The sequence below is a fragment of the Urocitellus parryii genome, chromosome 11, assembly GCF_045843805.1.
Source record: "Urocitellus parryii isolate mUroPar1 chromosome 11, mUroPar1.hap1, whole genome shotgun sequence".
In the NCBI taxonomy this organism is placed as follows: Eukaryota; Metazoa; Chordata; class Mammalia; order Rodentia; family Sciuridae; genus Urocitellus; species Urocitellus parryii.
Genome location: NC_135541.1, coordinates 56,656,104 through 56,682,554, shown reverse-complemented (window position 1 = coordinate 56,682,554; position 26,451 = coordinate 56,656,104). Strand labels below are relative to the sequence as shown.

The following is a 26,451-nucleotide window of genomic DNA, read 5'->3' as shown; positions in this document are numbered from 1 at the left end:
CAATGGTAACACAAGCCTCTCTTCCCTTGGTATCCTCAGCCTGGATTCCCTTGTGCACAACCCCTCTTTATGCCTATTTCAGTTGCAATGGGCCATGTACACTCTGGACACCTCACCAGGCATTTGTTGGAACAGGTTGGCAATATATTTTATGAACTCCAGAGCTTCCACCACTGAATGCTGCCACCCAGTCACTTGCAAATGTCTCTTGTCTCAACTCTCTTCTCACTGCCAAGAGGTTCTAGTTCTTTCAATCATCAGTTTTCTCCAATATCTCTGGGTCAGTTGAGATCAGCCTCCTTCTCCATTTTATGGTTCTCTCATGCCAAATTTATTCACAGTACCTTTTTCTCTTTCAGCCTGTGTTCTCCCTCCCCTCTGTGGTAAACTGGCAGTGCTAATGCTGCTACCACCAGCAAAGCTGCTATGTCTCTAATATATTATTTCCTGTTCTATGTTCAAAGCTTCTGAATTTCTGTGTCTCTATGATTATTTTACTATCCAGTATTGAATTTAAGTGAATTCCCTCAGGTACCCCCCTTGCTAAGAAGCAATACTCCTGTGCTGCTTGAATCTCAAGCTGTATAACAATTGGAAAGTGCTCCCTTCCTTTAATCTGTCATCTTCACAAGCTCCCAAGTCAAACTATTCTGATTATTGTTTTGACTCTTCTGCTTATTATGGTAGTAACTATGCCCACTTTGACTTTGGTGATTGAGTATCACTGTTTGGCCCTTGCCACCACAAATCCAATTATTCCTATTATAGGTTTCCCAATTCAGAAACCACAGTTCTCACCATAAAGTCTGGCCTATAGAAAAGAGTGATAACAGACCATTTCAAGGATGCCAGGACTTCTCTCATAAATTTATTTCCTTTACACATGGTGAAAAGCATGTCTTTTCAACTTTCCCAGAATGGGTAAATAGGTCATATATGACAAATACACTCTAACATTCCAACCTCCCTAGCTTTGAAGCTTTTCTTCTGCCTTGAATTATACCCAGTATTTCCAACTCTCTCATGATGGGCCACTTATGGTCCATATTTCAGCCAACCAAACTGTTAGAGCCCTTCTTAATTCACAGAGTTGCAATATTAAATACAGACTCTACTTACAGCCCATATCAATAAAATCACCTTGATTCAACTTTATCTCCCTTTTTTTTAAAGAGAGAGAGAGAAAATTTTTTAATATTTATTGTTTAGTTTTTGGTGGACACAACATCTTTATTTGTATGTGGTGCTGAGGATCGAACCCAGCGCACTACTGCTTGAGCCACATCCCCAGCCCACTTTATCTCCCTTTTATCATTATCCCATACCCTTAATACCCATCCCCACCCATGTTTCCTAGATTTCTATTTGTATAGGTTTTAGAAAAAGAAGCCAAGATGAATGGGGGAGTGGGGAGTATACTCAGCTTTGTCTTACATGGAAACTGCCTCAGGACAGTCATTATAGTTTCCTTAGGTAATGCTGGGTAATCTCCTCAGATGAGATTGAAAGCTACTTTCACTAGGGGTAGGGAGGTCTGACAAAAAAGATTCATCAGAATTTAAGGATTAAATATCTCCAACTTCATTATGATCTTCCTATACATCTCTATTCACACTTTCAGTATTCCATTCCTTCCCAACTCTGTCCTTTTCCAAATCAAATGCAGGCAGACTCTGAGTCATCTGGTTGTTTGCTCTATTCAGGTTCTATTGGAGGGGACCACTCACATCAGGGAGGGTCATCTGCTTTATTCAATCTACAATTCAATGTTAACACATTCTAGAAATAACCTCATACACACACCTAGAATAATGTTTGACCAAATGCCTGGCCCAGTCATGTTGACACATAAAATCAACCACCATAGATACTAATTAGCTTTTGGTTTTAAGTAATAAGTATATCTTATTTATATGAGAAATTATAATTGACTGACATTTAGAATTATAGAAACTAAAATTATCGATTAGCATTATTATTTTGTGGGGCGGGGGGTAGGGACCAGGGATTGAACTCAGGGGCACTCTATCACTGAGCCACATCCCCAGCCCTATTTTGTATTTTATTTAGAGACAGGGTCTCACTGAGTGCTTAGAACATTATTTTTTAATTCATCACATACCTTTGTGTATAAAAGAAATTTTTTCTTATTTTATATAATAAATCATTACAGACTCTCATTTAAGGTTCATCTTAGGAATATTTTAAGGTATTCTAAATATAAAAAGTATTTGGAATGATCATCTAAAAAGACATTTTAAAAATTAGACTAATAATAGAGAAAAAACACTGTTTAAAAGTGTAATGATGTTACTTTTTCATGCTAAACTTTTTATAAAAGTTTAGTTGTAAACTTAACCCTTTTATACAAAATAAATCAAGTGTGTTTATTGAATGGTGATTGCCTGCTTTATTTCAGACAACCAGTGCTTTGATTTTCATTATGCTATGTTATAACTGAACCCAAATAAATACAAGTTGAAATTTATTTATTTTTTTTGAGAGAGAGAGAGAGGGAGAGAGAGAGAGAATTTTTTAATATTTATTTTTTAGTTATCGGCAGACACAACATCTTTGTTTGTATGTGGTGCTGAGAATCGAACCCGGGCCACACACATGCCAGGCGAGCGAGCTACCGCTTGAGCCACATCCCCAGCCCACAAGTTGAAATTTATGTAGACTGTATTAAGATTATAATAAAATGTATCTGAAGTTAAAAAAAAAAAGACACTGTTTGACATAGCTGATTTGTTACAAACTCTTTTCTGTAAAGGAATTAGATTTTAGATGAGTAGGTCAATAGAGTTTTGCAAGTGACCTCAGATGGATAGTGTTTACTTCATGTTGTGACATCATAAACAATATAATTACATGTGGAAATAATTATTAAAATGTCTTCATATTTTTCTATTCAAATTGATTAAAGCCAACCATCTTTTACATTGTTTGTATTTACTTTCTCCTTGTTTATATTACAGCTATCATACTAATTATTCCCATTTCCATCAGAAATAAAGCAACAAAAATATAAAATGCTATGATATACATTTTCAACCCCAAAGTTGTTTGCAAAGCTATTTGAGGTGCCTGTGACATCCAATCATAAATATATCAAAAATGACTCAAAATTAATACATTTACATTAAATAGAGAAGTATACCTTTAAGCTCAGCAGATATTCACAAACAGCATAACAAATACCAATACCTTCTTCTGTATTAGTACCTCTGCCAAGTTCATCAATTATTATGAGTGATTTGTCATTAGCATTATGTAGAATATATGTTATCTGAAAAATATAATTTTAATATTATTCATTGTAGCCAAACAGCTGTCACTATCATAGAAAAATGGAACGAAACCCAATCTCTTTATTAGTTCATCTGAAATGTATTTTAATATAGAAATCCTGCTGAGTAGAAAATAACATATTGCTTTTCTTTCTCAAGATCTCATGACTAACAATTTCAATTGAATAGCTGATATATAAAGAGATAGACATATGCATATGTATGAGACAACAGAGTAAATAATCATTAATTAAAATATTGATGTCTTTAGAGATAGTGAAATAAAACAAAGCAGTGAATTAAGTGTTCAAATAAAACATCATGATAGTCATTTTCTTCTCTACAAATGACTAACCACTGTCATAAAGTACTTAAAATCATCTAACAAATTTATTTTACCATCACTCTGTATTCAATAAAGATGGAAAGAAAAATTTAGGAAAAAAGTGCCCAATTCTTAATTCTTCGTTTAAGAAAAAAATGGAATTCCTGATCAATAAAGACTTAAGACTTAAATTGTCAGAAGTGCTTCTTACCCCAAAGAATATTATCTTCTTTCACTGAAGATAGAATTCCACCTATATTATATTATGACACAATATAAGTTTTATGAACATTATTTCTTTCAATGAGACTAAGCTTTTTAAGGCTAGGATGATTTAAAGAAACACCTCAAGCACCTGGTATATTGCTATACTCCTCCAAAGACATTCAATATATACTAAGTAATTATATAAATTGTGGGACAAATGATAACTTTATTCACTATCTATTTACAGAAAATTATCCAATTATAGTGATCCAATAATTCCTACCTAATATAGATATTTCAAGAGCTATGTTTAGCTGTCAAGCCTACTTGAAATAGGTTTGGAAATAGGGAAGGCTACATATTTTATACAGCAAAAGAAAATTCTATAAGGGCAAATGTGAGGGTGATTTAAAAATCCTTCTAACAGTTACCTTTTATTTTAAAATCAAGCCTAAGAGGAATAATAGATATTATACAGAATGATACTAAATATTGTTTTTTGAAAAGTCTTTTATACATTCCATATAAAAACATGTAAGCATATTTTTTCATTCAATAACAAGATTTTCTTTTAAACTATATTTTTCAATAAAATATTCACTTCTATTTCTTCCTAAAACAAAAATTAGGAAGCTGTCTTTGACTGCCCTCTGGCTCTCAGAAAGGAGTATAAGCACTTTGCAAGTTTTACTTCAAGATTACTTTCTAGCATAATTGACCATTAATGGGAAAATGTAATATATTTAACACAAGAAATGTTTTGTTTGAATACCTCTTTCATTTCCTTCATAAATGTTGATGAATTTGTTTCAATATCATCATCAGTACTGATCCTTGTAAAAATCTGTTCAGCAATTCTAAAGGAAGAATATTCTGCTGGAACATAAGATCCTATAAAATATAAGATCAAAGTAAACTAAAATGCTTTTATAAAATTTTTTATAAAAAATTATATAAGTACCAACAACATTTTTTTATTATTATTTTTTTATTGGTTGTTCACAACATTACAAAGCTCATGACATATCATATTTCATACATTAGATTGAAGTGGGTTATGAACTCCCAATTTTACCCCAAATGCAGATTGCAGAATCACGTCAGTTACACATCCACAATTTTACATAATGCCCAATTAGTAATTGTTGTATTCTGCTACTTTTCCTATCCCCTACTATCCCCCCTCCCCTCCCCTCCCATCTTCTCTCTCTACCCCATCTATTGTAATTCATTTCTCTCCTTGTTAATTTTCCCATTCCCCTCACAACCTCTTATATGTAATATTGTATAGCAATGAGGGTCTCCCTTCATTTCCATGCAATTTCCCTTTTCTCTCCCTTTCCCTCCCATCTCATGTCTCTGTTTAATGTTAATCTTTTCTTCCTGCTCTTCCTCCCTGCTCTGTTCATAGTTGCTCTCATTATATCAAAGAAGACATTTGGTATTTGTTTTTTAGGGATTGACTAGCTTCACTAAGCATAATCTGCTCTAGTGCCATCCATTTCCCTGCAAATTCTATGATTTTGTCATTTTTTATTGCTGCATAGTACTCCATTGTGTATAGATGCCACATTTTTTTTATCCATTCATCTATTGAAGGGCATCTGGGTTGGTTCCACAGTCTAGCTATTGTGAATTGTGCTGCTATGAACATCGATGTGGCAGCATCCCTGTAGCATGCTCTTTTAAGGTCTTCAGGGAATAGCCCGAGAAGGGCAATAGCGGGGTGAAATGGTGGTTCCATTCCCAGCTTTCCCAGGAATCTCCAAACTGCTTTCCAAATTGGCCGCACCAATTTGCAGTCCCACCAGCAATGTACAAGAGTACCCTTTTCTCCACATCCTCGCCAGCACTTGTTGTTGTTTGACTTCATAGTGGCTGCCAATCTTACTGGAGTGAGATGGTATCTTAGGGTGGTTTTGATTTGCATTTCTCTGACTGCTAGAGATGGTGAGCATTTTTTCATGTACTTGTTGATTGATTGTATATCCTCCTCTGAGAAGTGTCTGTTCAGGTCCTTGGCCCATTTGTTGATTGGGTTATTTGCTATCTTAATGTCTAATTTTTTGAGTTCTTTGTATACTCTGGATATTAGGGTTCTATCTGAAGTGTGAGGAGTAAAAATTTGTTCCCAGGATGTAGGCTCCCTACTTACCTCTCTTATTGTTTCTCTTGCTGAGAAAAAACTTTTTAGTTTAAGTAAGTCCCATTTGTTGATTCTTGTTATTAACTCTTGTGCTATGGGTGTCCTATTAAGGAATTTGGAGCCCGACCCCACAATATGTAAATCATAGCCAACTTTTTCTTCTATCAGGCAAAGAGTCTCTGATTTGATATCAAGCTCCTTGATCCATTTTGAGTTAACTTTTGTGCATGGCGAGAGAAAGGGATTCAGTTTCATTTTGTTGCATATGGATTTCCAGTTTTCCCAACACCATTTGTTGAAGATGCTATCCTTCCTCCATTGCATGCTTTTAGCCCCTTTATCAAATATAAGATAGTTGTAACTTTGTGGATTAGTCTCTGTGTCCTCTATTCTATACCATTGGTCCACCCGCCTGTTTTGGTACCAGTACCATGCTGTTTTGGTCACTATTGCTCTGTAATATAGTTTGAAATCTGGTATCCCTATACCGCCTGATTCACACTTCCTGCTTAGAATTGCTTTTGCTATTCTGGGTCTTTTATTTTTCCATATGAATTTCATGATTGCTTTATCTATTTCTTCAAGAAATGCCTTTGGGATTTTGATTGGCATTGCATTAAACCTATAGAGAACTTTTGGTAATATCGCCATTTTGATAATGTTAGTTCGGCCTATCCATGAACAGGGTATATTTTTCCATCTTCTAAGGTCTTCTTCTACTTCTCTCTTTAGGGTTCTGTAGTTTTCATTGTATAAATCTTTCACCTCTTTTGTTAGGTTGATTCCCAAGTATTTTATTTTTTTTGAGGATATTGTGAATGGAGTGTTTTTCCTCATTTCCGTTTCAGAAGTTTTGTCGCTGATATACAGAAATGCCTTTGATTTGTGCGTGTTGATTTTATATCCTGCCACTTTGCTGAATTCATTTATTAGTTCTAATAGTTTCTTTGTAGATCCTTTTGGGTCTTCTAGGTATAGAATCATGTCATCTGCAAATAGTGATAATTTAAGTTCTTCTTTTCCTATTGTTATGCCTTTAATTTCCTTTGTCTGTCTAATTGCTCTGGCCAGTGTTTCGAGAACTATATTGAATAGAAGTGGTGATAGAGGGCATCCCTGTCTTGTTCCAGATTTTAGAGGGAATGCCTTTAACTTTTGTCCATTCAGAATGATGCTAGCCTGAGGCTTAGCATAGATAGCTTTTACAATGTCAAGGTAAGTTCCTGTTATCCCTAGTTTTTCTAATGTTTTGAACATAAAGGGGTGCTGTACTTTGTCGAATGCTTTCTCTGCGTCTATCGAGACGATCATATGGTTCTTATCTTTAAGTCTATTGATGTGGTGAATAATATTTATTGATTTACGTATATTGAACCATCCTTGCATCCCAGGGATGAATCCTACTTGATCATGGTGCACAATTTTTTTGATGTGTTTTTGTATTCGATTTGCCAGAATTTTATTGAGGATTTTTGCATCTAGGTTCATTAGAGATATTGGTCTGTAGTTTTCTTTCTTTGAGGTGTCTTTGTCTGGTTTCGGAATCAGGGTGATGTTGGCCTCATAGAATGAATTTGGAAGAGCTCCCTCTTTTTCTATTTCCTGAAATAACTTGAAAAGTATTGGTATTAATTCTTCTTTAAAGGTTTTGTAAAACTCCGCTGTATACCCATCTGGTCCTGGGCTTTTCTTGGTTGGTAGTCTTTTGATGGCTTCTTCAATTTCATCCATTGATATTGGTCTGTTCAAATTGTGTGTATCCTCCTGACTCAGTCTGGGCAAATCATATGACTTAAGAAATTTATCGATGTCTTCACTATCTTCTATTTTATTGGAATATAGGTTTTCAAAATAATTTCTAATTGTCTTCTGTATTTCTGTAGCATCTGTTGTGATATTGCCTTTTTCATCCCGTATGTTAGTAATTTGAGTTTTCTCTCTTCTTCTCTTCGTTAGCATGGCTAAAGGTCTGTCGATCTTATTTATTTTTTCGAAGAACCAACTTTTAGTTTTGTTAATTTTTTCAATAGTTTCTTTTGTTTCAATTTCATTGATTTCTGCTCTGATTTTAATTATTTCTTGCCTTCTGCTACATTTGCTGTTGTTTTGCTCTTCCTTTTAACTGACATATATAGAATATATCAACCATCATCAAATGGATATACTTTTTTCTCAGCAGCACATGGATCCTTCTCAAAAATAGACCATATATTATGCCATAGGGCAACCCTCAGTAAATATAAAGGGGTGGAGATAATACCATGCATTTTATCTGATCATAATGGAATGAAACTGGAAATCAATGATAAAAGAAGGAAGGAAAAATCCTGCATCACATGGAAAATGAACAATATGTTACTGAATGATCAATGGGTTACAGAAGACATAAAGGAAGAAATCAAAAAATTCTTAGAGATAAATGAAAATACAGACACAACATATCGGAATCTATGGGACACAATGAAAGCAGTTTTAAGAGGAAAATTCATCGCCTGGTGGTCATTCCTCAAAAAAAGAAAAAACCAACAAATAAATGAGCTCACACTTCATCTCAAAGTACCAACAACATTTTATACTTCTTGGCTCATTTACTAGAATTATGTGGTGGAAAGAGCAATGGATATAGAGTTAGAAACACAGCCCAGTCCTATTATTTATTTCATAATCTTGAACAGCACTGAACTCTCTTGAGTATCATCTTCCTCACATATAAAATGGAAATAGTTGTACAAAGTTATTTGGACGTTCTAATAATACAAATATTATTTCAAATGGAGTAATTTTTAAGTAATATACTTAAATGATAATCACATTCAAAATATGAGAATTTGAAGGAAATGTTTATAAAGTTCAAGTTGATAAAATAACTATAGAAAGGTATATTAGAAAACATTATCATAAATATACAGAAACAGACAGGATCAGAAATGAAAAAGGTGAATTTTAATCCACAAGACTGTTTTTATCTGAGAAATGAATATGCTAATTAATATAAAACATTTATGTTTTGAAAACAAGTCAATCTAATTAGTATGTATCTAACAGTATGTACATAATATTATAATCTTCATTTACAGATAGGATGCGCCCATCTTTCTACATAGTATGGGATATAAAAGACATTCTAACATCATAAGAATATAAATATACAATAGTTGAGTGGGGAAAGTATTACACATATAAAATTCTTTATAGATAAAATAGTGAAATAATGGGAGCAAAGAAATAGCCATTTAAAACAAAGATAAGGATAAAGGACGGAGCCTAGATCAGAAGAACAAGATTATCGGGGTATCATTATAATTGCCATCACTACTTTTAGTTTTATTAATAAAACTAAAAGTAGTGATGGCAATTATAATGATTGCATAATAAAACTAAAAGTAGTGATGGCAATTATAATGATTGCACCTACTTTTCACATGCTAGACATTTTATAATTATTTTCTCCAATTCTCAAGATAATCCACTGAAGTAGGTTCTAATTTTTCTCATTTCACCACTGAAAACATGGAGCCTCAGAATTACAAAGCTAGTAAGATGTAGCTCTTTCATATTAATCTATTTTTAATCTTCTTAAAAGCAGCTACTATAAACCTAGAGCAGCTTCTAACACATCATAATCTCATGATAAATGTTTTCTGAAAATAAAGAATTGATGAAGGCAGAATTTCAATCAGATTTGTCTGACTCAAAACAAAAACAACCTCTATTTTCTCAAGATACTGGAAATTAACTGCTTCTTTCTTAATAGTCTAGAAGATGGGACATTTTATCCATTTAGAGCTAAGAGTCTAGGGTCATGCTGTCTGAGTTTGAATCTATAGTTAAAATACATCTGCAAGCTACATATACATCTGCCTCATAGGAATTATGTGATATTTGATAAATTACTTCCCAATTCTTTGATTTACTCATCTATAACATGGAGTTAATAATAATACTCATTATATTTTTATAAGCAATAGATAAATAATACATATATTAGGATAATACATGGAAGGTACAGAGAAACAGAATTAGCTATTAGGGCCATTTGGGTAGACTAAGGCAAAGAACTGATATGGGGAGATATTGGGCAAATCTTTGGCCCTGATCTTCCTTGTTATGTAGAAATTTAGCAAATAATTATTAAAAGCTATTATGTGTTGGGGTGAGTAACACAGACATGGGCCCTTCCCTCAGAGAGAATAAATTATTAATCTCTTAAATATAAATTTCCTATAGGGTTTTCAGAAGAATTAAATGAAAAAATAAATGTTAAAAGTACCAAAAAGAGAATATAGAATATGCTATTAATTGGCATGCTTGTATTTTATCCTTTCTCCTAACCTCCACCCCCAAAATTCTTAAAATTGCTTATCTATATTATTACAAAAGCTGTCTAGCTGATATTTTGCTTCTGGTCTGGTTCTTGTCTATAACCAGTAAGAGTGATCTATCTAAGTTAAATCAGATCATGCCATTCTCTTGCTAAATAGCTCCCTAAAGATAGCTGGATAAAGTTCAGTCTCCTCCAGTAAGGATCTAGACACTTCATGATTTAATTCCTGTCCATTTCTCCAGCGTTATATCCTGCCATTCAGTCACTCTGCTCAACAGAACTACAAACCTCAGGACTATTTGTAAATCCTTGAGCACATCATACTATTTTTTTTTTCTACTGTGCTTTAGAAAAATGCTTTTACCTCTGTCTGGGAAGTCCATTTTGTTTCTCATACCCTCCCCTTCACAGTATTTTGTATATATTAGTTCAGTTCTAATAATGATTCTTAGAAGTATGTACCTAATATTATAATCTTCATTTTCAGATAGGAAAACTAAGACTTGAGAATTTAAGGAATTTACTTAAGATTACACAACTAGTAACTGGATAAATGGATCTACCTGCCAAGTCTGTGCTCTTACTATCAAGCTTTTCAAGTCCCAGAGCTTTCTTTTATTCAGACTATACAGACACTATATATAGTTTGAGGTATTTCAGAGGTTTAAGATGGGCAACAACAGAAAATAATTATCTTTAAATATTTAAAGAACTAATATCAGAAAGACTAGATTTTTCTGTGATAAATAAAAGAATTATGACTAATAAATACAAGTTATAGAAAGTTAGAATTTAGTATAATGAATACTTTAACAATTAGGGCTGTTCAATAATTGGACAGCCTTTTTAAAAGACAAAGCTCCTCATAAATACTCAAGTAGTTGATTATGTCACATATAAATCAGTTAGTTAAGATGTATTTTTAATTTCAGGAAAACTCTAAATAAAATATTTAATTTCCTTTATTTGTTAATCTCTGATTTTCTTTCCCAGAACTAAGAGTAAATTTTCTCTGTATCAACAATATTACCATTGCTGTGTTCCTTGCAATCCTTTACATTAGACCAGGGTTTCTCACCCATCATGCTACTAACATCTCAGGATCAATATATTTTTCTTATGTGTTGGTGAAGGAGGGAAGGAGAAAGAGGGGAGCCCTGTATTATAGAATATTAGCAGCATTGCTGGACTCTATACTCCCACCAGTTAACAATCAAAAAATATTTTCAGACATTGCCAAATTCCTAGTTTTGGGGGTTAGGGATCTGGAACCAAAACCAAATTTGTAGGCTTGGGGGAAAGTGAACCAAAACCATGCCTGCTTGACAATTCCTGCATTAGGGCCAAAAATTTCATCCCTGATCCATATATTCCTCAAGGACACTCATTTTTCAGAGATAGTATTTGTTTGGACAGCAAGAATATGTGACAGTGTTGTGTGTTCATATATGTATGCCTAACATCCAATTGCTATTGGTACCCTCTAATTAAAGGATAAATTTCTTTATCTGAAATATTATAACTTTGGGAAAAACTCACATGGGTTATTCAAGGCAAAAGCTTATCCTACTCATTTCATTTTTTCTCACAAAAGTGTTTTTGATCCTGAAATTCTTATATAATTCAATGATAATTGATACAATATTAATGGAGTAAGCAAGTTTCTAATTTTGTAATATTCCAAAATGGAATATTCCACTATACAATCCAAATCGAATGAATTTTAATGAATACCAAGAGTTAAAGTTATGATCTACATAATAGGTGCACTACTATACTTTTTTTTATAGACACAATACCTTTATTTTATTTGTTTATTGTATGTGGTGCCAGGGATCGAACCCAGTGCCTCATACATGCTAGGCAAGAAGTCTACAACTGAGTCACAACCCCACCCTCACTACCATACTTTTAGGTAGGAGAATCTACTCAAAACTTTTCTTGAGTTAATTAGGCACGTGGAGCTAAAATCTAGGCACAAAACATTTTCAAAAGGGAATATAATTGGTAACACTAAAGTAAAAGCATAACTTACCAATCTGGGCCATAATCTGACAAAGAGCAATCTGTTTTAAATATGTGGATTTCCCACTCATGTTTGGTCCAGTTATGATTAAAAAATTACTCCCTTCTGTTATATAAGTATTGTTGGCAACAGGTTTCTCCACAGATATTTTCTCAAGAATCGGATGCCATCCCTGTTTGATTGCTAAAGTGTCAGTGAACTCTGGACGTACTGAAGAGAAAAATATAACGTTTTTAAAGATTAGTATATTTATATATAGAGTTTGTGATATGTATTACTGTGCATAACTTAGTGATTTTACCAGGGCCAACTTGGGACATTAATATTGATATTATTTTATCACAAATCCCTAACTAAATCCCTCTAAATTACAATGGATATATCTAATCATTTTAATTCGCTTTCAGAGAACTCTGCAATTTAGTTCTTTGTCACTGTCTTGGGTTCCAGATCATTCAATTTTCAGATTAAATTGTATAGATTAAAAAGAATAAGGTATCCATTGGTGATATTGTTAAAATAACAAGTGATTACTACAGAATTGCATATTTACTTACTGTACCTTAAACATTATTTCAACCTTTAATATTATTTTGAATCCTTAGCACTTGAAATAAGGTATGATTATAGAATAAAAGCAAATGAAAAAAGAATTTTCTGTCCTAGCCTCTGGAGAAATTTGTCTAAAAAGAAATTTAAGAGCACAAATAAAATATAACACAAAAGTTTTGTTACTTCATAAAAACAAATAAAGATCAGATCTCTATGGAAACCAGTTGAAGGTGGAAGGAGGATGAAGAAGGTGGAAGTATGAGTAAAAACTAAAATGCTGTATAATCTCTAGGTGAAATGCATGCATAAACTTGAAAGCATGCATTATAAAACAGAGATTAATTTTAAAATTTTAAGGGATTTTCAAAAATTCATTATTTATTCATTATTAATATTATTATTATCCCTCTCAAACCAAAATAGAACAATATTAAATCCTTTAAGAGTTACAAAAAAAACCCTATTGTCAGGATGGCCAAACCCTAAGGTAAGGTTTTGATCCCAAAAGACATAAAAGATTAATAAGTTTCAGTCTATAAAATACCAAAGCAAAAGTAATATTTCCATGAGAAATATGAAAAACTTTATGATTCTTCCCATAAAACAACTTAACATCATAATTTTGAAATGTTAGCATTGATTTTAATTAGAAATTTTAATGTTTTAATGTTATTAAGTCCACAATTATTTTTTTTAAATATTTTCATTAGTTGTTGATGAATCTTTATTTATTTATTTACATGCAGTGCTGAAACTCAAACCCAGTGCCTCACACATGCTAGGCAAGCACTCTACCACTGAGCCACAACCCCAGCCTAAGTCCACAATTATTGAACCATAACCATCACATACTGGTTCTGTAAATCCTCATGCTAGAGTATGGTTATTACTAATAAGTTGGATAAGAAATTTCAAAGGGCTATCTTGAGTGAAGTATTCACTCAACATTAGAAAATTACTTAACATTAGTATTCATGATATGCTCACATCTAAAGAACAAAAACGCTCACTTTGGAGATTCATTTCTATTAGCATTTGTCACACTGCTTCTAATGAGTATTCAGATCTGAACTTCATACGTTTCAATCATTGCCATTTTCACCAAGGAAATGTCTCTGTAGTGTCTTATTTGGTAAGCCTTTAAAATATCTTGCAGTTTTTTTCTTTTTGATTTCCCATTTTCTGAGTGAATAATTTTTTTGATTTTAAAATTAATTTTAGGGGCAACTTTATTTTGTGTCCTAGTCTAAGACATAGGCAAGAATCTATATTTCATGTAAAACATGTAATGTTAAATACAATTATTCATGTTAAACACAATTATTTAAATGGAATACAAATCTCAGTATGCCACATTCTTATTTCAAAGAAAGTAACTTACCATAGTCAGAAAGAGTGCAGGCATGAGCAAAAGAGAGTAGCATATCCAGCATTGACACAGTGTCAGAAAGTTTATATAAGCAATGAATATATTCATAAATCTCACTAAGCAGTTTGCACACTATCCTGAAAGTACATGTTGGGGAAGAAACGTAATTATTTTTAAAAAGCACATACAATACAATTATCAAATACTACTAAATTTATTGCCTAAGGTAGAGTAATATTCATAGTGAAGTGTACACCACAACTACACAAACCTATTGTTCATTTTAGAGATGAGGAAATGAAATGATTGCTTAAGGTCACATCTACTTAATGACAAAGAATCTATCTTTTGGTGTATTAACACTACATTTTTAAAGTGATGTTTCTATTAAGAAAATAATCTTTTATTAATAAAAACATCATATATAGGTCAAATCAAGCCCTAACAATACTTTAATCCCATCTGTTAATAATTCTGTTTTTGCACACATTAGATTGAACACAAAATCTATTATATATTTTTCTTTCATTCTCTCTTACACATGCAACATCCAAATAACATAATCATTTAAGAATTTATGTGTCAGTATTTTGATATAATATAAAAGTTTTTCCCTTACAAGATAAATATGTACCCAAAGCTTATTATATTTTATAATGTCTGTGGTCCATGTCTTGAAACTGTTTATAAATCCCAACATACTCTATTATCTCAGAACACCAATTCTAAATTTTCTATTTCTTCTTTTTTATTATTATTATTGGTTGTTCACAACATTACAAAGCTTTTGGCATATCATATTTCATACATTAGAATCAAGTGGGTTATGAACTCCCATTTTTACCCCAAATACAGATTGCAGAATCACCTCGGTTACACGTACACATTTTTACAAACTGCCATATTAGTGACTGTTGTATTCTGCTACCTTTCCTATCCTCTACTATCCCCCCTCCCCTCCCCTCCCATCTTCTCTCTCTACCCCATCTATTGTAATTCATTTCCCTCCATGTTTGTTATCCCATTCCCCTCACAACCTCTTATATGTAATTTTGTATAACAATGAGGGTCTCCTTCCATTTCCATGCAATTTCCCTTTTCTATTTCTTCTAACAGTGTAGCTATTGTTTCATGAACAACAAAAGAACTGGTACCATTGCGATATTGCTATAGAAATGTCAGGATATGAGAAACTGAGGGCTTATGGACCATAGGAAAAAAATAAAGTAAAAGAAATTCAAGATAAGCCCATGCTATGCTAACCTCCTCTACTTATGGTGGAAAGTACAATACAGAAGTATTGGTTATAATGTTATAATAGCATTTTTTGTGTAATTAGATCTGCCCTGAAGCTTCTGTGAGGCTCAGTGGCCCTCACCATAATGACAGACTTTCTTTCCTAACATTCATAATTTTATAATTGTCTATAATCAGACAAAAAGTCAATTAATAAAATTTATCATAGTTCTTTAAACCAATTTATTTCAAAATTCAAATACTTTAAATGCTCTTACATATAAGTCATATGATAGATTTCTCGCAAAGACTCTTGGCATCTTTCATTCATTTTAATTAAATCTGCTGATGTAAAACTGTAAGAATTTTTCACTTTAGAAATCTGTTAATAATTTAAAAACAGGATATATGAACATGCATATGAAACAAAATGGACTTATACAACTTAAATATAAGTTAGTCACTTTAATTTTTGAGAAATGATATCACAAAAAAAGTTCTAAGTAATGTTTGGGAAAAATAAAAGGAAGACAACTTCAAAAGATAAAGCAGTCTATTTTAACCTGCTCTATCCAACATGACCATTTTGACAGGTTTTAAATAGTCTGTGTAAATGTTAAAACACTACATTTTATTACCAACTGACACACATGACAGATATCAGTGATATTCATGCCATGTGTGACTCCTGTCTTATCCCTTATCCCATAATTGAACCTCACTCAAAATCTAATCACATTGCTGACTTTAACCCACTTATTACTTCATCCTTTCCTCACTTCTTGGAAACACAGTTTGCTTATACACACACACCCCAGAGTACATGCATGTGTATGTATGTGGGTAATATACAAATAAATTTAAAAGTTAAAGAGTTTGTTTTTGTCAAAAGGTCCTCCTTGGAAGCAGAGAAAGAAAAGTTAATAAGCATGCAGAAAAAAAAGATTTCCATGGTCCAAAGGTTTGTAGATGTTAAGTTTTAAAGTTTAAGCAGATTTCTTTACTTCAGGATTTTTCAAAATAGGAAAATATGTATAGAGGAACATTTTCTATTTTAGGTAGTCTCTTTGTTTTCCTTTCTTCTCACATCAAGCTCTCAAAACTGATTTTTCTCCTAAAAAAAAGCTTCTAAATCACTCTGAGTCTAGTATAACTCTTACACAGTGGGAGGAAAATAAAAGAAGCAATATACAAAGTATTCAGAAGATTGGCATGTAAACTTAAGGAGTGCTGGAATATATGTAAATGTACTATAAAATCAGGAACAATAATTTCCTAACCACTCTTGAATGAACCTTAATAAATTCTGAAGGAAGTTGATCAGTGGGTAACACTGTACAATCCGTAGTCATCTGAATGAAAAATCCTCGAGCAGAGCTAAAACTTGTCCTTAAAGGCAGACTATATTTTTCTGCAAGCTGCGTTATCATTCCTAATGGCCAGAAACAAGAAAAACAAAAATAAAGTGGAAGAATTTTAATAAGAGAGTTGCTTTTTGTTTAAAAAGTCACAAGATATTTTTCCATAAATAGTTTTTAAACATTTTTTTCCAGTTTTATTTTATTGTAGTTGAAAATGAGTAATAGACAAGAATAATTTCTACTGGTGACCATAGTTCACAATAATACATTGTGTGTTTCAAAATTGCTAAAAGAATAGATTTTTTAATGTTCTCACCACAAAGAAATGGTAATTTTGGAGTGATGGATATGTTCTTTAGTCTAGATGTTTTCTTTTTTTTTTTTTGGATGCATTACACTAATTATTACCCATATACAGCACAATTTTTCATAACACTGTATATAAAGTATGTTTACGCCAAATTATGTCATTACACATGTACTCTTTTTTTTGCATTACAATTCTAAATACACATATTCACCACAATTTTTTCATATCTATGTTTGTATATAAGGTATGTTGACACCAAATTCAAATCTTCATTCATGTATTTCTTATAATGATGACCACCACATTCCACCATCCTTGCTAATCCCCTTCCCCCTCCCTTTCCCTCCCACCCCTCTTCCCTATCTTGAAATAATCTTCCTCCCATGCTCTCACTCCCTACCCCACTTTGAGTCACTCCCCTTATATCAGAGAAAACATTCCTCATTTGTTTTTTTGGGGATTACCTAACTTCACTTAGCATTATTTTATTTAACGATATCCATTTGCCATCTTTTTTGTTGTTGTGACAGACAGAATAAATAAATTTATTTATTTATTTATATGTGGTGCTGAAAATTGAACCCAGTGCCTCACACATGCAAAGCAAGTGCTTTACCACTGAGCTACATACAGCCCCAGCCCCCATTCTAATTTTTAATAAAAGATAACAATCACATAAATTATTGCAATCATTAAGAAGGTCCCTCTATAAAATATATTTTATAACACAAAATATTCTTTTTAAAGAAATAATTAATTCATCAAAATTCCCTAAAAATCTAAACCTCCTATCAACTTCATACTAATACAGAGTTTTAAATTTATATTTTATTTTATGACCATTAATCTTGAACATTGTTTGAACATTGCTCAAAACAATCACTCCTCCTGACTTTCCTGCTTTTCTCAATGGGACCATCATTCTTACATTAGAAATTTCATTAAGCACTAATGGCCACATTTCCCTTTACCAAGGCCATATTTACTTAATAATTAACTTATATAAAATTTTCTTTTAACCTCGGTATTTTTCTTGACTCAGATTCATTGTTATCATCCTAAATATTAATATTAATATTATTAACATGCAATAATTTAAACTGGTTTCCCTGACTCCATTTTACTCAACTTTACTAAATATATTTTTTAATAAATTTTATTTCACAAGGCAAAACCATCTCAGTACTTCATTCTCTTTGGGGAAAACATTTAAACTCCTAACTCTCAAAGACTAAATTCTGGTTCCCAGTCTACATTTAGGATTTATCTTTGACTAGTACTGTGAGGGAATGTCTTATTCCATCCTATCACCTTTGCTCATTCATTCCTTGAGGATTTCCTTGAACCTCTGTGCTTCAGCTTATACCACTGCCAGTGGTTAGAATTTCTCCCTAGGCTATTCGAACTACCAACAAATGTCCATCATCTATGGGAAGATCCTCTATTTATTCTGACTCCTCTCAAATGCTGCATTTTCCTTTATACACCTAATAGTCTTGTGAAGTTATGATGTTTAGGGTTTAAATCCACCAGTACTTATATACATATATAATGTATACATATTTATGTATGTGTGTTTTTTACTTTATTGTCTGCCTCCACATAAGCTCTGTGAGGACAGGGACTTAATCTTGATCACTATGTATTCCTTGTGCCCAGATCAGTATCAAAGGTATTATTAGATCAATAAATATTTGTTAAAAGGTTACTGGACTGACTTAATAATCACCTCCTCTTGAAAAAAAATGATGTTTCTGCTGCTGAAATTTTTAGCATTAATAGCCTACATTTTTCTTATAACTTATATACAATATTGTATGAGAGTAACTATATTTAAGTTCAGAAAAAAGATATAATAATTTCATGTCCTTTTTTAAAAAGGGTTCCTTATACAGTAAAATGTTAACATCATCTGTTTTGAAATAAAAAATAAATTTAAAATATGTATAACTAGTTATCACCAGCAAAAACTCCAGCATGTCCTAAAAAGTGTGTTTTATTCCTTAAAATTAAAAAAAAAAGTCTGAAATAAATTACCTGCTATGTCATCTACTATCTCTGTATATGTTCTTCTGGCTATGTCAAGAAATTCATTTATGTGAGACCTCACTGCATAGCACTTCTGAGTCCTCATATTCAAGCATCCTTTCATGTATCTTGCATCACCATTAATTACTGTTTTAATCTTTTCAAGTATGATTTCAAACCTAATGTTAAGGTTAAAAAATTACAAGTAATAAATCAGCTTTTGTATAATTTGATCATAATAATAGTAAACTTATTGAAAGCTATTTTCAAATAGTTATGCAACAATTATTTTCCATAAGTTACAGTTATGATTCAATAAATTCTAAATTTTTTCATCAGTCAAAACTAGAATAGTGTGAGGCCACCAAGAACAATTCTAAGATCTGCTAATATATAGATCTCCCAAATTATACATAGTGACTGTGCCTGTGAGTACAAAACATATTCCTAAAGAACTGTCATAAAAATTCTGTCTTCATGCTCATTCACTCAATAAATACTTACACAATGTAGCAAGAGCTGTACTAGGTACAAGGATTCAAAGAAAGATAACATGTGTTCCCTGCCCTCATAAGGAAGACTAAACATATATTGTGAGGCAGTGTAACTGAAGCCTCATAACTATCAGTTATCTAGTGGAGTGGAGAAGCTTGGTAACACCTATTTTCCTAACATTTTCCTTTATTCTGCTCTGTATTTTATTTGCAATTAAGCTGGTTTTATTATTAACTTCAGTTTGTGGCATCACACTGTGTATAAAACTTGAATAAATAAAATATTTTTAAGTATCTTTTTTGGTCATGAATTAAAATGCTATTGCTAATAATTTAACAATATTCAAATCAAACTGTACTTAGATCTTTTTCCATACTCATATCTATTATTTCTATTTGCATTAGGCCTTTTTTTATTTAATAAAGAAAAGGAATATATTTCTATATTTTTAAGTCTTTCCATAGAGAATGACTAAAAAGGGAAGTATTAAAATCATCCATAGGCCAGGCACAGTGGCACATGCCTATAATCCCAGAGGCTTAGGAGGCTGAGGCAGGAGTATGGTGAGTTCAAAGCTAACCACAGCAAAAGCTAGGTGCTAAGCAACTCAGTGAGACCCTGTCTCTAAATAAAATACAAAATAGGGCTGGAGATGTGGCTCAGTGGTAGAGTGCACCTGAGTTCAATACCTGGTATTCCTTCCTCCCCCCCCTCCCCCCCCCAAAAAAAAATCACCCATGGATTTTAATCTCTCATACAATTCTACCTGCCAGATGCATAAATAATGTGTTGTTACCCTATTTTTTATACTCATAATATGAAATATATAGCTAGAATTTTAATGAATAGTTTAAAGTTTCTGTTAACCAAAACTCAAGTAACTATTCTATCAACTACAATTGGAATCTTTAAAATAAGTTATGATCAGGAAGAAAAGAATAATCTTATATTTTATTAACAGTTGAATGACAAAAACCTCTTGTCTTCCAAGGAACCATAGTAAGCTCTTAATAAAGGTGTGTTACAGTTCTTCAGAGTAATCTATTAAAGAGTAAAATAAAGAATAGTTAAAGATAACAAATTATGACATTATTCAAATACAGCATTTTATATTTGTTTAATACTTTATAGTTTACCAAGTGCTTTCTTGCTTTCTCATTTTCATGCACCCCAAAAATATTTTAGGTATGTAGGTGAGGACAGATTTTTCCTTCCAAAAAGAGCACATAGTTAATGAGTGTCATCCATTGTTTCACCTTCATGACTTCTATTTTTCTTATCTCCTAATTGTTAAGATTTAACAACATATAGTGGTAGGTAGTCATATAGCTCTGTTGTACATTTAGAGTTCTCAACATATAATTACAAAATTTGGATTATAAATACATTAAACTAGAAAAGTGCTTGGTATGTTTGTAAATAAAACAATTTCTCTATTATTAAGTGGCAAAAGTAGGAATTTTGTTTTGCTTAATGAAAATTATGAGTGGTCACTAATTGAATAAACAGAAATGAGGAGAATACCTCCTTAACCTGATCTTTATCTATTTTAGTTTGATATAAGGCAATGGCAAAAACATTTTTCTTTTGCTTCAGAAAAGAAAAATAATATATACATACTGATAAAAACTAGAAAGTTCATAGAAACATAAAGGAAAATTAAATCACTCATAATTATATCTCTTCTAAAGATACTCTAAATATTACAATATATTTCCTATCAGAAATCAAAACTTATACACCATTGTATGTTCCTTCTCCCCACAGTTAATACTACATATAAGTATTAGAGATTTTTTTCATTCCAAAAAATTTAATAATTTATATTCCACCCTGTGGGAAACAAATAGTTAATTATTTGAGTATTATTCCACGTATAATTTCACACTAATACAAATAATGTTGACCATCATTGGATGTAAATCTTGGTCAACATTTGTTAATTTTTTTCAAACAGATTTGTAGGCATAGTATTGCAAGATCAAAAGATATATGTTACGAATGTTTCCTAAAAAGTAGGTACAATTTGTACTGATACTAGCTATTTAAGAAGTTTTCTATCTCATTGGTCTCTCATTTTTCCAAAATAATCATACCATGAATGGAAAGGCTAAAAAACTTTTTTCCTGTTTAAATTAGTTTAAAACATTAAATATAATGTATGGTGGTAGACTGGATCTTGTACCAAGAAAAAAATTCTATAAAAAATATGGTTAAAAATTTGATAAAATGTAAATATGGGGTATACACTGTATAATAGTATTATATCAACATTAAATATTCTGAGTTTGATAATTATATTGTCATTATTTAAGAGAACATCCTTTTGTGTAGAAGATACACAAGCTAGTATTTAGGTACTTCAACTTACTTTCTTTTTTTTTTTATATTTATTTTTTAGTTCTCGGCGGACACAACATCTTTGTTGGTATGTGGTGCTGAGGATCGAACCCGGGCCACAGGCATGCCAGGCGAGCGCGCTACCGCTTGAGCCACATCCCCAGCCCTTCAACTTACTTTCAAATGGTTCAGTGAAAGTTATTAATAAACACATGTGTGTGAGTGTGCATGTGCTGTTTGTATTAAGAAAAGATATGCAAATTTGTTAAACAATCATGTAATTTCTCTAAGTTTAAATTTTTTCCTAAACACAAAGTTGAAAAAATAAATGCCTAACATGTTATACAATTAATATACACATATGTAAATGAGGAGCTTTTTACTGTCATGTATAACTGATTATATATATATACACATACACACATATACACACACATAAATTACCTTTAAAGGTTCCACAAGTTCCAAGGTATGCTTTAGATATATTAAATTTGTTATTTTTGATTCAGCTGCATTAACCTGTTAAGATAAAAATCTAAATGTGGAACCATAAATATTTAATGCAAGAATGGGTTTTTCTCTTGAATATTTTAGCAGTCTATTCAGGATGCCAGTCTAGAAAATAATTAGAAGTTACTGACATACCATAATAAGCCAAGCAGACTAGTCTCCTGGAAATTGACAATGGGAGGAGTTTACTTCATTGTGCCTAATTTTCATTTCTATTTCAACACCTGAGCTAAACTTAAATTGTAATAACAAAAGTAGATATAGTTTAAACCTGAGTGGCACCAAGAGACTAAGGTTAATTTTTAAAAAGCACCAAGAATATATGTGGATAGATGGTATTTTGAAACTGAATCTGAACCTCCCAGATAGGTATAGAACAACACAAATTCCCACCACATATTCCTGTTTAGACAAATAAAATCATTTTCATAATTCTAGTGGTCCAAATTAGTTATAATTTTCCAAAATACAATAATATCAACATTCTAAATTTTGTAAATAAAGTTTCTGTGAATGAAATTACAGTCTTTACAAATGAGTAGTAGTACCGACCTAGGAAAATGAGGATGTTGTTGTGCATGGACTAATTTATCAATATTGATAGAAACAGAGTTTTAGGATATCCCAGTTATAACACAATGTACTTGACATTGAGCTGTTTCCTTTTGGCCTATATCTTCACTGCACAATATCTGAGCCCTTCTATGACCATCTGGCCCAATTTAGAAGATACCATAATGAAGTCATCAGACCAAAAAGCAGTTCATACTATCTTATGAAGAATCTCTGAAAGTAACAGGATAATTAATTCTAAATAAAATTCACCACAAAGAAGACAACTATTTTTCCTATCACCAAATGTAAATAATTCCAAAAATAGCCAACCTTCCCCTGAAGAAGATCAAGGTGGAAGGATTAACGCACTGAATATAAACTTATAATAAATTAAGAAACAGAGAGGCCAAAGAAACAGAATAAAAAGTCTAGACACAGACCCAAGCATATATTGGTACTTGATTTATGGTAAAGGCTAACTGCAGAAGAATAGGAAAAAGACAATCTTTTCCATAAATGATGATAATACAATTCTGAATCTATATGGGAAGAAAGAAACATGGACCTTTCTTCACCCCACCAATATAAAAATTAATTCCAATGCACTGTAAATCTAAATGTAAAAAGTAAAACAATAAAACATCTGGACTATAACAAAAGAATATATATATGACTTTGGGTATTCTAAGTTTTATAGAACTTTGTAATTGATAATTTGGCATCCATTAATCACTTGGTAAAGCTAACAGCTAAAGTTGTGTACATCTTCCCTGTGGTCTGGCTTTTGTAGGTACAAAAAATCATATTATAAACCCTATAATCACAAACCTTAACATCTGAGTTTTGCTTTCTGCCAAACAGAAAACATTCCTACCTAACTAACAACTTCCTGGTACTATAGTAATAAAGGACTTTCCTATGCTTTTCCTTTGCTCTTCCCATCTCTAACAGACCTGGTACTTCCTAGTGTGAACCTGCCCTCTCCTCTTGGGAATTATAAATAATAAAACTCTTTCAGTGTCATTAACTTCTCCATGTTGCTATTTAGTCACCTCCATAAATAAAAATCCATGGGTGTTTTAGTTAACTTTTTTTTCACTGTTGTGACTAAGGACTGACAATGTAGAGGAGAAAAGTTTACTTGAGGGCTCACAGTTTCAGAGATCTCAATCCATAGACAGCAGGCTACATTCCTCAGGGCTCGAGGTGAGGCTAAACATCATGGCGTAAGAGTATCGTGGAGGTATGCAGCTCACATGATGATCAGATGGCAGACTCCACTTGCCAGATACAAATATATACTCCAAAGCCATACCCCCAATGCCCTATCTCCTCCAGCCACACCTCACCTGCCTTCAATTACCACTCCAATAATCCCATCAGGTGATTAATTCACTGATTGGGTTAAGGCTTTCATGACCCTTTCATTTCTCCTCTGAACCCTTCTGCATTATGTCACATGTAAGCTTTTGGGGGACACTTCACATACAAACCATAACAATGGGTAAAATCATGATATTGGAATAGGTAAATATTTCTTAAGTAGGACACAGCAAGCATAAACTATAAAGAAAAAACACTGATGTATCCAGACATTTAAATTAAGCACTTCTATTCACTACTAAGCCAGGATTGGTTTGCCAACAGTCAACTTTGAGAAACTAGAATTTGAAGGCAGATAATTTATTTGAAAAGTAATTCCAGCAAGAATAGACAATGCAGGGGGAGTAAGACAAGGAAAGGAATGATAGCAGTGTAGAATGCATTAATGATCAGGTTACCAATGCAGCTCAGTCCTGCTGGAGATTTATGAGGGATGCTTTATGGCAAGTTTCAGGATCTACTCCAGAGATAAGGAAAAGGGTGTATTCGTTCACCAATTCCTATTCAGTATTGGTTAAAAAGCTATTGCCAGGGGCATCAACTCCCTGATACACTAGGGCCTTTTCTGTGGTGAGGGAAAGTTCTCAGGTAATCACATCTGCTTCCAGCAAGCAACTTCCCTTGCACAAAAGTGAATGTCAAGATGTGGATGATATGCCAATAGCACCTGCTCCACAAATTTGACTAAACATATGGTAGTTAGTCACTGCTGAAGAGGTGCTGAAGGTTAAAGGAAGGAGAGAGATGAACTGAAATGGTTTCTGAGCTCATATGAAGAGTCAAGAAAAAGACAGAATGACTATTGGGTAGCCTTGAGGGCTCTGTGAATATATGAGAGTCAAAGCTAGTGAATTTTAGAAAGTATGGAGAATAATAATCTGAGTACCAATAAGGAACTAGAACACCAGCTTTAAACTCCCTAGTAAGAGGAATATGCAAAGGAAAACCACTGTCACTAAGATGTCTGCAAAACAAGAGTCACCAACCTGTAATTTTCAGTTTGAGGAAGAAGTTAAAGAATATAAAGGAGATTTGGTAATAACTGAACTTGAGTAACCAGAGAGGAAAATGGAAATATCATGGAATGGATAGGGGTGGAAATAAAGACAGCAAAGTTGAAGTTGAGCTTTTTGGGACAGAGCTATATAGTCCAAAATAAGAAGTAGTTGTAAGTATTGGGCTTCTTGTTGACTTACATGAACAGGAGTAGGGTCAACAAATTATCATTGATGTTTCAAAAGCAAAGAGCAATTCAAACATTAGTTCACATAAACACTGAAAACAAAGATTGGCACAGAAAATAGTCTTGATAGAACCAGGAAAAATTGTAGGGCTCCAACTGACTCTTGATGATAAAAATATAAAGTAAAAACTAAAAATAGACACACTGGGACTGCAACTTGTGAGACCCTAGAAGAGGACTAGGCTAAGATGTGCAGAGAATCTTGACCCACAAAAACTATTGAATAGTAAGTAGGTGTTATGTTGCAGTTCTTTATTACACAGCAATATAAAACTCACACAGATTCTCTTCACAGTTTGCTTCTTCAGAGACCACAGGGACAGTCTCTCCATGAAGAATAAGGAGACAATTCTCCACTGGTCTTTTGCATTTCCACATATCTTTTGAGTGGCACTGCCTGCCTTTTTTTTTTTTTTTTTTTTTTTAGAGACAGAGGGACAGAGAGAGAGAGAGAATTTTAACATTTATTTATTTTCTTATTTCTTGGCAGACACAACATCTTTTTGTTGGTATGTGGTGCTGCTGAGGATCGAACCCGGGCCGCACGCATGCTAGGCGAGCGCGCTACCGCTTGAGCCACATCCCCAGCCCCTGCCTTTTTTTTTTTTTAGACAATATTTCCAAGGATAAACATCCAAAAAAGATATAGTGTCCTAGAGCAAAGAAGAGGTTTACCTACAATTTTGGAAGATAAATATATTATCCCCCTTCAGAATGGCAGGAAGGTATACTTCCTGTCCCTTATAAAAGA

General features: G+C 32.7%; 1 protein-coding gene across 1 annotated transcript in view; it reads right to left on the bottom strand.

Moving 5' to 3' along the window:
• Msh4 (mutS homolog 4) overlaps nt 1–26,451 on the bottom strand; it is a 77,686-nt gene that overhangs the window by 12,913 nt on the left and 38,322 nt on the right. The window contains exons 8-16 of the mRNA XM_026410022.2: nt 22,454–22,528; nt 20,646–20,710; nt 19,184–19,353; nt 16,771–16,907; nt 15,754–15,857; nt 14,252–14,376; nt 12,328–12,528; nt 4,595–4,713; nt 3,161–3,289 (exon numbers count right to left, since the gene is read on the bottom strand). Coding sequence (XP_026265807.2) covers nt 3,161–3,289; nt 4,595–4,713; nt 12,328–12,528; nt 14,252–14,376; nt 15,754–15,857; nt 16,771–16,907; nt 19,184–19,353; nt 20,646–20,710; nt 22,454–22,528 — 1,125 coding nt within the window. The remainder of the gene's footprint in view (nt 1–3,160; nt 3,290–4,594; nt 4,714–12,327; nt 12,529–14,251; nt 14,377–15,753; nt 15,858–16,770; nt 16,908–19,183; nt 19,354–20,645; nt 20,711–22,453; nt 22,529–26,451) is intronic.